The sequence below is a fragment of the Macaca nemestrina genome, chromosome 9, assembly GCF_043159975.1.
Source record: "Macaca nemestrina isolate mMacNem1 chromosome 9, mMacNem.hap1, whole genome shotgun sequence".
NCBI lineage: Eukaryota > Metazoa > Chordata > Mammalia > Primates > Cercopithecidae > Macaca > Macaca nemestrina.
In genome coordinates this window covers 38,413,041-38,427,229 of record NC_092133.1, presented here as the reverse complement: position 1 = coordinate 38,427,229, position 14,189 = coordinate 38,413,041, and the positions used below count along the sequence as shown (strand labels likewise).

Genomic DNA, 14,189 nt, shown 5'->3' with positions numbered 1-14,189 from the left:
AAGAGCAAATCATCATTGGATTCTAAATATTGAAAACTTAAAAAAAGAAAAGAAGGGGGAAAGAAAAGCATTAACACACATTTGAACAAAAATAGAAACTTTTAAATTCCTCATTGTTCTTTTCAAACTAAGATTGACACTGAAGATTCTACATTTTTGAGGCAGTCTTCTGCTGTAAAATTCATTGTGTATTAACACGTATGTGAATCTATGATCACTGGATTGATCAATGGACTGAACCAAATGTACTTTCCGTGGTTTGTAGCAACGAAATCCACATATAAAATGAGTGTTAAATAGTGCACTAGGCAATTTCATACCAGTAGTTTTAAAATCTCCTTTTACAATTTAACTAGACCTTGATAGTGGTGGAGACATACTTTTCATCCCCTCTTAGAGAACAGAGTTTAAACCCAGAATTTAAAGAGGGGACTATAAGGTTATTTTTGTTTTGTCTTTTAACTCTTCAAGTCAGATTTAGAGCTGCATTCCTAAGACAGAAATTTGCCAAAAGATTGTTGTAAGTTTAATGAGGGAGGAGTCCAGAGGGTGGAACATTCAGAGGTTACAGGTGACTTTTAACTCTGGATCCTCTCTTCCACTTTTCTGCCCATTTAGACTTGAGTTTTCTTACATAATGACCTCTAGGGGGATAAGAAATAGGAGATCACTAACAGCTCCTAAACTTTTGTGCAAATTTCATTATAGCCAACTCTATGGAAGCATTCAAACTGGTTCACATTATGAAATTCTGACTTGCTCTTACATATAGAAATAACGTCAATTTCTATAGAAATTAGAGGAAAACAACTTAGAAGAAAAAGCTGATTCCCAGGCTCTTTGTAATACATCTGCAAATGAGAAGTAATCTGATTCCAAGGTGTGTTCACCACTGACAGCAACAGGTCAGTAATGTCATCTCTGCACATGTATATTCTGCATTTCGTCAAGTAAGTGATATTAGCAATTACCATTCATCTTTAAGCACTTGATACACTTGGACTGTTCATCTGCAGAAGCAGACTTTTTAAAGTCTAATGACTTATGATCATTTCTTTCTTTACTGCAATAAACAGGACAGTGTTTACAAATTAAACTGGTTTTAAATAATCCATCCAAAAATGGTCCCTGGAGTCTTGAACTATTTGCTATTCTAACAACTTGTTGGAGCTAAAAAGGTATCTTTTTAGTGAGAATCCTGCTGAAATTTCAGTTCGTTTTGGGTGGTTTAAGCGAAGGGGTGGAGGAAGCAAGGAGTTCAGGGTAAATGTCTAGTGTCAAAGTTCTGACAGGCTTTACTGGGGGAAAGTGGTTCCCAGTTGGTGTGACAAAAAAAAAAAAAAAAAGTAGAAATGCTAATTCCCATGATCTGGTAGTTTTGATTCTGCTTCTGAATGGCTGAAAAACTTTCCAAAACAACTTCCATGGTTTATGCCACTTTATTTATTTATGTCTCTTATTCTTTTGTGGCAGAGTGGTTTGAGTAGTAAGTGAAGAAAAAATTTTTCCTTACCACACCTTCCTCCCAAACCCTGTTGGTTCAACTAGGTCATAAGCCCACCATTAGGATGCCTCAGACCATAAAGAGCTGTTCATTTCAGGGCTATTCCTCAGGATATGGGCATTGATTTAGTTAATTTGGCAAGTCTTCACAAGTATTACCTTTTAAAATAAGACCTACACAAAAAGGAACAGTCTCATTAGAAGAACTCTGAGGCCTGTGCAAAGAATGCATGTGGCTTCAGAGAAAATGCTATTTTGAAAAAGCATCTCTGAGTCTTTAAATAATTAAGAGGCAGTTAGAGCAATGGGGTAGGGATACAAGCTAGAGGAAGGCCCCAGTATACAACTGGACTGCGTTCTCAACATTTGTTTGAAGTTAGATGTGTGGTACCTGGAGTGAAGTTTTTGGCAGCAATACTGTTAATTTATCAAGCTATGCATGGAGACTATTTAATGTATGCTGGCATCAAAATACTATATATTATCCTCAAAAATTATTTGTAATGATAGATTTAGTAAAACATTCACAACTAATTAGGAAAAAGTTCCACCATGTTTCCTGAAAGCTAACATTTTAGACAAACCTGATTTAGCTGTTTGGCAGATGAGATAGGCAGAAATTCGTGGATTCTGAAACAGACTTCAAAAAGCAATGACACGGACTCTATGAAATGTAATTTAATAGCTTTTGCTCTCCTTGATTAAAGTGTGGCATTATTGTTTCATATACCAATCATGGTCTGTTTTGGGGGTGGGGAGACAACTACACATAGCAAAAGCTTTTCTTGGTGACATAATTGACCAGGTTTTAAGAAAAAGAAGAAAAGTGAAAGGGTTAGGAGACTGTTAAATACTGCACATGGAAAAGATTTCCTGAGGTAGACTTAACTGATGTCTGAATGGTGAACAGCAGAGGGGGGAAAAAAAGGAGAGGAAGGAGAAGAAATGAGGTGTGCACCAATGCTTTGGGAAGGGGAGAAGGAGGGTGCAGACTTTGGGTCAGATGCGTCCCTCTCCACTGGTCACTAGGTGGCGCTGTTCATCCAGGACAGCTCAGCTGCTATCGGGAGACAGTGTCTAGGAGGGACCAGAAGAGAGGAACAAGCAGGCTGTTTGCAAGTCTGGTGCTCTTAACTCAGAAGATGCCTGAACTTTCAAAGCTCAGCACCGCCAAATCAAAGAGCAATTCCTAAGCACTAGCTTAATTTCTCTTTGTCTTTGTTTTAATAAAAAATCTTAAGACATTTTACTGAACTATAAAATTCATTCCTGTCTGCAAATAAAACTATCATCCAGACCATAGAAACTCAAAAGCTGGATCCAATGCTTAAAGTCTCATACAATCATTGAATAAAATGTGTTTATACACTTAACTCCTCTACCTGTAAATTCTTTTTGCAGCTATAATAATTAAGACTTTAAAGTAACTAGAGTTTTAAAGTCAGTTTCCAGTTATCTCTAGAGGAAGGATGAGCTCAATTCTCCCTTCTATTTTATATTCCTTTGGGTGCAAGGCTAAGAAAATCCTCCTTTAAGTGCCAAAAGTCAATTTGTACCAGAGCCGATTCAGAGATATCATGGGGCAAGAGTAGGCTGAATACTAAATATGCTCAAATTCCTTACTCTCATTTCAAACTTTGGGAAATAGAAATCATCCCCTAAAAGTCACCTATAATGGGGTTGCATTTGTGGGTCACATCTGTGTAAAGAGGTCCTTGTTGGCCTGTTCTGGGACTTCATTTACATATGTGCTTTTACAAATGCTATTTAAAGCAGAGACAATGCTGGTCTTCTCAGTGTGTAATGCATTTTCAGCTTGTCTTTCACAGGCCATAAAGACTTTGGTCAAGGAAGTGAACCAGTGACTGAAATAATGCCATCCACAAGGCATGTGATACTTGTTGTTAGTCGGGGGAGGTCTAAGACAAGCAATGATTATTATTTGTGTTTCTCTGGGATATTCCAGCAAGATATACTTCCAGAGCTCACTATCCTTTCTCAGTGAAGTAAGGCAAAGGAAAGCTTAGAGGTTGTAGTGAGAATAGACAATCCCACTACGGACAACTAACATGACTGCTCCCTGCTTTCTGAATTCCTTACAAACATCTGATTCTTTAGCAGCAACAATGCATCCACAGCATTAGTTTAAAAGGTGTATAACCACTGAAGCTATTAAACTTACCGGTTTCCCAAACTCCAATTCCGAAAAGAATTTATACCAAGGTTCATTCTTTAAATCTATCTCTTCTGGGCTTATATCCCGACTCTATAGGGGTTGGTGATAGGGAAATGGAAGAAAGAGAAGGATAACATTATGCAAAGATTACATAGGAACAGGCCAGTAGAGATGCAGTGGTTTCCAGGTATATATAGCAGCTGCATTCAACAGCAGCAATCATCTGTTTTTACTGACAACAGCAAAAACAGGAGGGAGAGGACAGGTTTACAAAAACAGGGAAATTGAGGCAGGGGACAGTGAGTGAATCATTCTCAGCCCTAAGGCAGAAGAAAATGGACTACAGATGGACAGCTCTGTACCACACTGCTGCCCACACAACAAGTCTGAATCTGGGCATAACAGCATTCCGCAATAATCTTCAGTAATGTCGAAGAAAAGAAAGCCCTTTACAAAGAACTATTAGTTATGAGCAAATTACCTGGTGAGCACACCAAACATTTAGCCATCTATGCCAGTTGAGTAGAGCAGATTTTTATGGGCTAGTACAACTTTAGTACTTATTTGCAAAGCCACCTTAAGGTTTTCGAAATAAACGCAAATATTGACACTTTATAAAAGCCAATTGGTTAATACTGCATCTTTAATGGCACATGAGTAGGTAGGAAACCATGTCCCGTACATAGTAAAGTAAAAGTGAAAAATGATATAAGTAAAGACAGAGGACACAGTGAAAAAAACATTTTAAACAAGCATCCATGGTGGATGAATACAGACAGAATATACTTCGTATTTTAACAAATAAATGTTAAAGAATTGGGAAAAAATAAAGTGAAAGAAAAGCTAGACAAGACAGATAACAGAACAAAGGGGAAAAAACTTCTGAGTTATGTGACAAAAATAAGTTAGATTTCTCACTTTATATAATACTATGAGGTATCAATAGACTGATAATTTGATTCCATGGGATATAATATTTAACCAAATAAAGTTCTGGCACCTATTTCATGGAATAACACGTGTTTCTGGAAGAAACTCGTTGGAAAACGAACGCGTGCAAAGCAAATCAGGTTTTCCCCTTAATAAATTGGAGAAATGTTTACATCAGGCAAAAGTGTTTGAGGTTCATGACTAATTAAATATGTATATATGTTTCAAAAAAGTTTGGTAATCACGAAAAGAGGGTTGGGGTGATTTTCTACAATAACCTGAAATATAAAATGCATACACTTTCTACTGAGATTGAAAACACTGCACAACAAACTTCACTACTTCTGGGCTATAACATCTGAGGTAGGGGGTTGCCATGTCTGGTGTGCAGGTCTTTAATGCTAGTGCTTCACAAACCAGCTCTTCTTGACTATACTTTTCTCACAACATAGTTAACATCCCCTTTGCAGCTTGTAGAAATGGCTGCTAACTTTCTTAGTGACCTTTACCAATCCCTTTTTCTAAGATCTTTAAAAGAATCTTTAGCATTACTTTCACTTTTGCTACAGGTAGAGGACGATATGGACATACAGCAGGGAACCTTCCTTTAACTGAAATCAAGCTAGGTTGAAATCGGAGGGAAATACATACTGAAACACAAGGCCTGTCCTCCTGCATGCAGATAAAACCTCCTCCAGTTGTCTTTAGGGACTTAGGGTTTAAATCCTGAAGGAGAAGGCTTGCTCTCTCTGTAGTAAATGGATTCTATATTTATTCAATTCAGCAAAAGGAGGTACGATATGTACAAAAACACAACTATTCAGGAGTGGCAATTTAGACACTGGGACTTTCTAGATCCTACTATGATGGGGTTTCATGAAATCTATTTCATGTTTGTTATTTTTACAAAGATTATTTATAAACTGCCCTCTGGGGATGGTTAGGCTTTTTTTCTCTTTTCTTAAATAAAATGTACCAACTCTTTTGGGAAACTGCCTGAAAGTTTTGGTACTCATGATCCCGAAGTAATTAACTCATTTTATTCCCAAAGGTTGTCTGCAGATTGTTTTACTGTGGAGGTTAATGCTGTGCCCATAATAGAATCAGGAGGTTATGTCAAACAGCGATGGGTGAGAGCAACCAGCCTCAGTCCTTTGAGCTGCCCAGAGATAAAGCTAAAAAGGTGATACCACACAGCCCTCACATCTGCATTTGATTCTGCCAAGTATAGCTCAGCTGTGGATCCTGTTATGGAACAGACCAATAGAAAAACATCCTTCTGGACACAGAGCAGGAACTCTGGCCTGGCAGACAAGGAAAATTCCATAACGCCTGGGGAAGTTCCTTAGTACCACAGGCTATTCTCCCAGCTCAAAAAAAAAAAAAAAAAAAAAAAAAAAAAAAAATCCTTGGAAAAGGGCAGGTAACTCACCAGAAAATTGCCAGCTTCTCCTCAAAGACAGTTTTGCTTCTTGAATAGAAGCCAGAGACCAGCTTCAAATTCCAATTAAATAAATCACCTGAATGTGGTATGTCTGTGTAGTACTTTATTAATATTCATAGTTACTGTACCCATATTATCACATTTGACCCACCCGATCTTCCAATTCCTAGTCCAGTGTTCTTTACACTATACCACATTCCCCTTTTCATATTCCACATCACAGGGGGATAGGCCCACTAAGTTTGCGATGACACCAAGCTAAAGCAGGGCTAAATGACCACGCTGAAAAGTCAGGGAAGGAACTCAAAGTGAGGGTGAACTGGGAAGAAACCAAGCTGCATAAATCCCCTTGTTTTACACTTCCAAATGTATACTGTGTCTGTAATCACTCTTTTAATATCTATCTGTCCTACCACACACACACACACACACACACACACACACACATATATATATATATATATATATATATATATATGTATTTAACTGAGCTGAACTTCTGTAAGAGACTTAGAGGAAGGTATGATGAAGAATGAGTCCTGAAAAAGGTCATTTTTGACAAAGCAAGGACTGACCAATAGATCTCCAATTCCAAGGCTAGAAGAGAAAAAGGTATCCTACTATGATAAGAGGGGACCAAACAGAGATAAAGACCCTCATACGTGCCAGGCTTGGTGGCTCAAGTCTATAGTCCCAGCATTTTGGGAGGCCAAGAGGGGTAGATTGCTTGAGCCGAGGAGTTTGAGACCAGCCTGGACAACATGGTGAGACCCCATCTCTACCAAAAAAAAAAAAAATCAGCTGGGGCCAGGCACGGTGGCTCACGGCTGTAATCCCACATTTTGGGAGGCAGAGGTGGGCGGATCATTTGAGGCCAGGAGTTTAAGACCAGCCTGGCCAACATGGTGAAACCTCATCTCTACTAAAAATACAAAAATTAGCTGGGTGTGGTGGTGCATGCCTGTAATCCCATCTACTCGGGAGGCTGAGGCAAGAGAAGAGCATGAACCCGGGATGCAGAGATTGCAGTAAGCTGAGATTGCACCACTGCACTCCAACCTGGGCAACAGGGCGAGACTCCGTCTCAAAAAAACAAAGAAAGACAGCTACTCCGGAGGCTGAGGCAGGAGAATGGCGTAAACCCGGGAGGCGGAGCTTGCAGTGAGCTGAGATCTGGCCACTGCACTCCAGCCCGGGCTACAGAGCAAGACTCCGTCTCAAAAAAAAAACAACAAAGAAAGAAATTAGCTGGGGATGGTGGTGCATGCCTGTAGCCCCGGCTGCTTGGGAGGCTGAGAGTGAGAGGATTGCCTGAGCCTGGGAGGTCAAGGCTTCAGTGAGCCATGATCACATCACTGCACTCCAGCCTGGGTGATAGAGTGAGACCCTATCTCAAAAAAAAAAAAAAAAAAAAAAAAGACCTTCATATGAGTCTTTCAAATAGATGACTAGGTCATCAAGGTTGTAAGTCTTCTGTAGGGAGTTTTGAAGGCAGTACAGTGTTTCTTCCATCTTTCTGGAATGATTTGAGTATGCTCCAGGGGCAAGGTGAGCTCCAGGGCAACCTCTCCTGCTAACCATGCATAGATGTGCCTATGAAGTCACAATTTAAATTGCCAGAGTCAAGCAGACATCAGTACCTCAAATGGAAAAAGCAGTTTTTCTCCCAAAATGAGGTAGTGAGTATCTGAGAGCAGGCTTAGATTCTACATCTGTCACTAGTGAGTATACTTACCCACAGTTAACAATGCAAGTGTGTGTTTTGGGGGTGTATGCTCAGATTCTGGCAAACCAGATACTAGATACCAAAAGCCAAGACTCGCATGCTGAAACTCACACTTCACCTTTTCTGTCCATGTGATAAAAATAGCAGGAAATGAAATCAAACATAAAGGATGAATTCGACTACTGTGAAGGGCAGACTGTCAAAAGATTAAGATTCAACTAAAACTTCTCTTTGGAGGAACAGAGCTAAATTGGGTGAAACTATTGGACATTCCTACTCCGCCCTGGCCTGCCTTGGGTGTTCAAGCCCCATTAGTGGCTTGGCCTAGGGCTTGGTACTACACAGAGCAGCTTTGCAATCCATGTGCATGCTCACCACCATTCTCCAAGAGGGCCCCGTGGGGCACTATGTGTTACTTTTCAGGGTCTGTAAAAACAACGTAAATGATCCCAAGAAGTGTGGTATGGAAGATTCTCATAAACTACTGCAGTATCAATGAGAAAAACAAAACTATGTTGTCTTTCCTAGTTCTCAGTAGTGGTTAAATGACTAAGAACCAGGGAAAGGAGCTGGAAACAAAGGAGAAATTGAGAAAAGGGAGCCTTCAGTAAGAGCCATGAAAAACTATAAACGGTGATACTGCCAAGACAAAAACACCCAAAGGTCTACAGAGTCCCTGAAATCATTTAAATGTATTCATATGTAATGGTGGGTCCCAGACTTATTATTAATGTTGGAAATAAACCCAAGGAGCATGACTTTCTTTGCAGGGGCACCTGGGTGCAAGGTTACCTTCCACGTTTCTTACGTACGGTATCTTCTAACAGCAGAGAACCTCCAAAGAAGGGCAGTGGTAAAACTCTGTGCTCCTCTCTGAACTTTCTGCTTGAAATAACTGTGGTGGATGGTGAACGCTACAGAACGACAACTCCAAGTATGTCTGTGACCTGTTGACCTTTTTTCCTAATTAAAATGAGTTATCGTTCAGTTCTTTTAGAGATGTCACATTTTTATCTCAGTAGAAGTCAAATCGATTCTTCTTTCAAAACATGTAGAGCCGAAGAGGCAAAGGGAACATAATTGGAGCCTGCATTTCAGAGGCCTGCTTATTCTGCACATGTTGTGGTGACCATATTTTAATAAAAACCAACCCCCAGCATAATAATTCCATCCTGCTGTCCCGCTGGAGGACTGCAATGTTTATGAAGCTTTGGAGAACCCCTTAACTAGGATCACAATTCCAAACCAGCTTTTCCTAATGAAGGGTGAATAAAAGGACGCATGATTGGCAGGTATGAAACTACTGAATGTGTAAGAATTCTCCCTGCTTCACAGAAGAGGCCGCTTTTCCAGGGTGGTCTGCTATATGCATACACACCATTTCCCCCACTCAAAATTGCTTAGAGATGTGAACTGTTATAGGGAATCATAAACCAGGTCGAATATGAAATTAGTCCGCAATATCGCACTTGTCAGAAAAGGAAGACCTAAAAGATAGATTCTAACAGCCTGGGGCCTTTTTTCCAAGTCACAACATCCTATTAGTTATGTAGCTTTTAATGATGTTCTAGCAACTTGTACAAAATTTATGCCTGTTCAGAGTCACTTAAAAAAAACTGGACTTCAGTCCACTTAATGACAAGCCTGATAAATGAACACTTAGACATTTAAAAAAAGACAGCAGCAAAATCAATCTTTATGTTAGTAGAAAAATTAATATTAGTTAAAACCATGCACAAAAAGAGCAACAGAGCCACAGTAAGAGGATTTTTTAAAAGCAGACTCGCGGGACTTGTTTTATGAACACCTGCAAAAATGAAAATGGTAAAAGTATTTCATTTTTGTCATTATCTTCAAAACAAAGCAAGTCTGTCTCAAGGGGGAAAGAATGTAATCCAACTGCACAATGCATTCTGATTAAAGAACATGGGCAAGGTGAGACAAAAGAACTTTAATATGCACATTACCATCTTTTCGTTGGTCAAAACGGAAGACTTGCCCGGCTGATATTCGTAAATGCTTTTGGGCTCTGCACGGTATTTTCTTGTATCTACTTTCTTATCTGGGGGTTCCCAGTCATTTCTGTAGAAAGAAAATTCTATTAGAGCTATTTTCATGACAACTGGCATTCGCTTCTGACACAGTCTGACTTTGGATGGCTGCAGTGTAATCAAAGAACTTTATATCCAAAGCATAAAATCGGAGTCAGGGTGAACAATTTAGTTGTGCTGGTTTGCTTCTCAAAACAACCAGTTAAACTTTGGTGTTCGCTTCACAAAAGGTTTGAGATGTCCTGTGCTCAAAACCAGGCACCAGGAAGGGGAGAGGAGAAAGCAACAGGAAAGGAGGTGGCAGCAGCATCAAAGCTGGCTCTGGAAAAATCTTTCACCTTGCTTCACTCTCATGGGCTTTTCATTCCACAGACATGCCTGTACTTCCCACTCACACTAGCGCAGTGAGAGAGAACACAGGTCCTGGAGCCAGTTGACTGTGGTTCAAATCCTGCCACACCCCTTGCTAGCGAGGTGATCTTAGACAAGTATTTCACCTCTTGGTATCTCAGTTTCCTCATCTGAAAAATGGGGTTGTTGTAAAGACTAAACAATTTACATGAGACAGCGCATGTAAATCACTGAGCAGAGTACCAGGCCCATGGTAACCACACAATAAATGTTAGCTGCTACCATAACTGCATTCTTCCCTGTTCCATACTGGAATAGGGAAGAGGTAACTGGGTTACCTCTTCACATTGTTGATTGTATCCTTGGCTGTACAAACACTTTTTAACTTGATATGATCCCATCTGTCCATTTTTGCTTTGGTTGCCTGTGCTTGTGAAGTATTACTCAGGAGATTTTTGCCCAGACCAATGTCCTGGAGATTTTCCCTAATGTTTTCTTATAGCAGTTTCATAGTTTGAGACCTTAGATTCAAGTCAGTAACCGATTTTGATATATGGTGAGAGACGGGGGTCTAGCTTCAGTCTTCTGCATAGCCAGTTTTCCCAGCACCACTTACTGAAGGGACTGTCTCTCCCCCAGTGTGTGTTCTTGGCACCTTTGTGGAAAATGAGTTCACAATAAGTGTGTGGATTTGTTCCTGGGTTCTCTATTCTGTTCCATTGGTCTACATGTCTGCTTTTATGCTAGTACCAAGCTGTTTTGGTTACTCTAAGCTCTATTTTGCAAATTTTTTATTTGTGCATTACTGTACTTTGCTCTGTGATTATATTAAGTTTTTCATGCAAGGCTGTAAACTTCTTGAAGGCAGATAATGATTTTTATATACCTATATCCTTCCATAATACATCTGCAGAGAACACACCCAGTGGGTTCCGGATGAAGGCACCTATAAGGGATTTGCAGGTATACCCAGCTTTCTTTTCAAATTAATTATCAAACCCCTCAGGCAGATGCCACTTAAGTTTGTGTGGTGCTTTTAAAACAGCCATTAATTTGTCTATGAGATTGGAAAAGGTACAGAGGTATGAAATTGGATGTGTATTTAAGGAAGAAGTAAATAATTTTGTTTGGCCAGAGCCTTTTGTGAGTTGAGAAGTGGTGTAAGTTGGGGCTGGAAGATGCATGGAACACCTGTCCAAATAGCATGAGAAAGTTGCTTCAGAGGGCATTTTTAGGGATAAGAACTCAAGTCAGGTGTTTGGGACCAGCCTAGCCAACATGGTGAAACCCTGTCTCTACTAAAAAAACACAAAAATTAACCGCAAGTGGTGGTGCCCACCTGTAGTCCCAGCTACTTGGGAGCCTGAGGCATGAGAACTGCTCGAACCCAGGAGGCAGAGTGTTGCAGTGAGCAGAGATCGCACCACTGTACTCCAGCCTGGGCAACACAGCAAAACTCCATCTCAAAAAAAAAAAAAAACCAAACAAACAAGCAAAAAAAACTCAAGAAGAAGAAAACTGTGTTGTTTGGTGCTGGCGTTTTAAGAGATTTATTAATGTCGCCACTAGAACAAGTCCAAGGCTTATGTCTCAATAATACATGTTGTATGAGTAAATGGACATTAAAAAGTGTGGCTTCTTTTTAAAGTTATAGTCATTGCTATGAATATGTGAACACAGTATGCACAAAGAATGTGACAACATGTGACAAATCTTGCAGTTAAGATTTCTCTTGTGAAAATGTAAAAAGTGATGATAATGATAGTCAATATTAATTAAGCCCATACTCTGAGCCAAGGGCTACCAGGAATGTTTACATGCATTATCTCATTTTATCCTCGCACTATCCTTACTAGGAACCACGCTATTTTTATCCCCATTTGACAGAGGAGGACATTGAGGCTAAGAAATAAGAAGTCACTGCTACAGGTGACAGGGGACAGACTCAAATTCCACATTCTTAAGAATGGAGGCTCCTAGGTCTCAATGAACACTGACGAGGCCCAGGCTGGATGAATGAGAGACAAGCGGGCACTTACCTTTCTGGGCTTGACTTCAGTGAGGAAGAGCGGGCTGGGAGGGGTAGCGTGGCCGACCTCTTGACTACCTTCTCACCATCAATGTAGCTCATCTCACTTTTTGAGCGAGGCACAGAAAGGGGAGATTTTGCTGGAGAAAGAGTGCAGATAAAAGACTTAAAACTCACGAAAACTGAAAACAGGGTGATTATCTTCCTTCATCCACCACTTTCCCTTCCTCCCCCACAACCAGGTTATTCGAAGTCACTTACTGTCTTCAGAAAACGAGTATCTGGGAGAGTACAGATCTGAATCATCATCTATTGAACAAAACAAAACGTAATCAGGAGAAGTCTGGCGAAGGTAAGAGAACCAAGTTGTATGTTCCCCATTTCCACAGTCCGGTACAAGCATCCAGCCCCACTAGGGATCCCAGCAGAGAGAGGTAGAGTGAAGCGCCGGAAGCTACACCACGGCAGCGCACGTTTGAGAGGAGCAAGGTTTGTAGAGCACATCCAACCAAACCTGTAGTCCAGGCAGGACAGTCACAACTGGCGGATGCTGCTGCCTGACATCAAGAAATGCATGGGGACAAACAGCCAAGGGTCCTCCTCCAGAGGATCCACACAACCAAGCTGGAATGCAGGGTCTGGGTCTGGCTGAATGGGAAGCAGGGGCTGAGATGGATCCCCAGCTGCGCCAGCTCAGTGTATGGTTAAGCCCACCAAGTTCAACAATGTCTTGAAAGGCCTCTTAGCAGGGCCTCGGGCTGCTACTGGATGGGAAGGAGATGCCCAGAAGGTGGGTTTTCTAGCTCCTTGCCTCAGCTTTGACCTGTTTTATATGGTAAGCTTTCATACACATCATTAACAAAGAAGTTCTGCAGCTAAGGGAAGAATTTAAGAAAATCTTCATCAAAATTTGTTTTGATTCCACCTCAATCTGGTTCCCTGAGTAGATTTGTTTCCTTGGAACACAAGGGACCCATGGTTAAACGGCTTCCTCTGCAAAGGTACTACTCAGAGTGAGTATCTAAACTGCAACTCTGGAACAAATCAAACTCACACGTGTCTCTATGGTGGGAGGTGGCTCTCCAAAGGCATGACACACATCCCTATGTAGGCTTGACACTGGGTTCTAAAACTTGCAGAATGTATAAAGATCTGAACCCCTTGTGGAAGTGGTTGTACTTTCTGAACTAAAAATCAGACCACAGGCACATCGATGGGAACAGGTTTTTAAAGTGGGACTGTCCCGAAAATGCATTCTATCTAGTCACTACATCCATGATGATCCCTCCAAAGCACTACTCCAAAACAAGTTAGTCTGAAATAGCCTTTCCCGTGTTCTAACATCTTGCTAATCTGGATTCAAAATTCACATACATGGAATGAAGACCCAACTCCTTCCCTAAAGTTCATGACAACTTTAGCAAAGCACATGAACTAACCCGCAAAGCCAAGTCAAAGAATTCACTGTATGGAGGTGACTTCGTGTTAATCAAGTCCTTGTTTCTATACAAATCATTTGAAATTTCAGAAGAGACAAGGCCAGAATATTTTGTAAAATATAAATAAGCTAACATTGCTATTAGTTCAGACAGCCTCTCTAACAATCACTACTTCTTGTCCCCTCTTTTCCCCATTTTTATTTGTCTCAGGTCTCCCTTGGCCCAAATAAGGGACAGGCATCAGGTACCAAAGTGCCTTTTCCCCTACTTCCTTGCCTCACTTTTAAGAATTTATCAATATCAAGGTTGAACAGGGCTTAAGGTTTTTTTCCTACCAATAAGCCTTTCACTATTTTAAAGTGAGTGTGTAAGCTTATTTATCTTCTAAAAATAGAACAGGGGAAGGAGATAAAGTGGGATCCAGAAAAAGATTTTTTGAAAGATTATTCTGAAAAATTGTGTGTTTCCAGTTTTTTGTTTTTTTAAACAGAACGTCTGATTATACTGACAAAATGACATGATGTCAAAGAAAACTAAAAA

General features: G+C 40.4%; 1 protein-coding gene across 50 annotated transcripts in view; it reads right to left on the bottom strand.

The window, feature by feature from the left end:
• Window positions 1–14,189, bottom strand: part of LOC105478501 (sorbin and SH3 domain containing 1) — a 253,390-nt gene that overhangs the window by 61,963 nt on the left and 177,238 nt on the right. For 43 of the 50 annotated variants that reach the window (XM_071069396.1, XM_071069405.1, XM_071069420.1 and 40 more), the window contains 4 exons: window positions 12,472–12,519; window positions 12,221–12,350; window positions 9,747–9,861; window positions 3,686–3,769 (listed from right to left, as the gene is read on the bottom strand). In XM_071069396.1, coding sequence (XP_070925497.1) covers window positions 3,686–3,769; window positions 9,747–9,861; window positions 12,221–12,350; window positions 12,472–12,519 — 377 coding nt within the window. The remainder of the gene's footprint in view (window positions 1–3,685; window positions 3,770–9,746; window positions 9,862–12,220; window positions 12,351–12,471; window positions 12,520–14,189) is intronic. The other 7 variants (XM_071069430.1, XM_071069432.1, XM_071069433.1 and 4 more) reach the window with 1 other exon arrangement.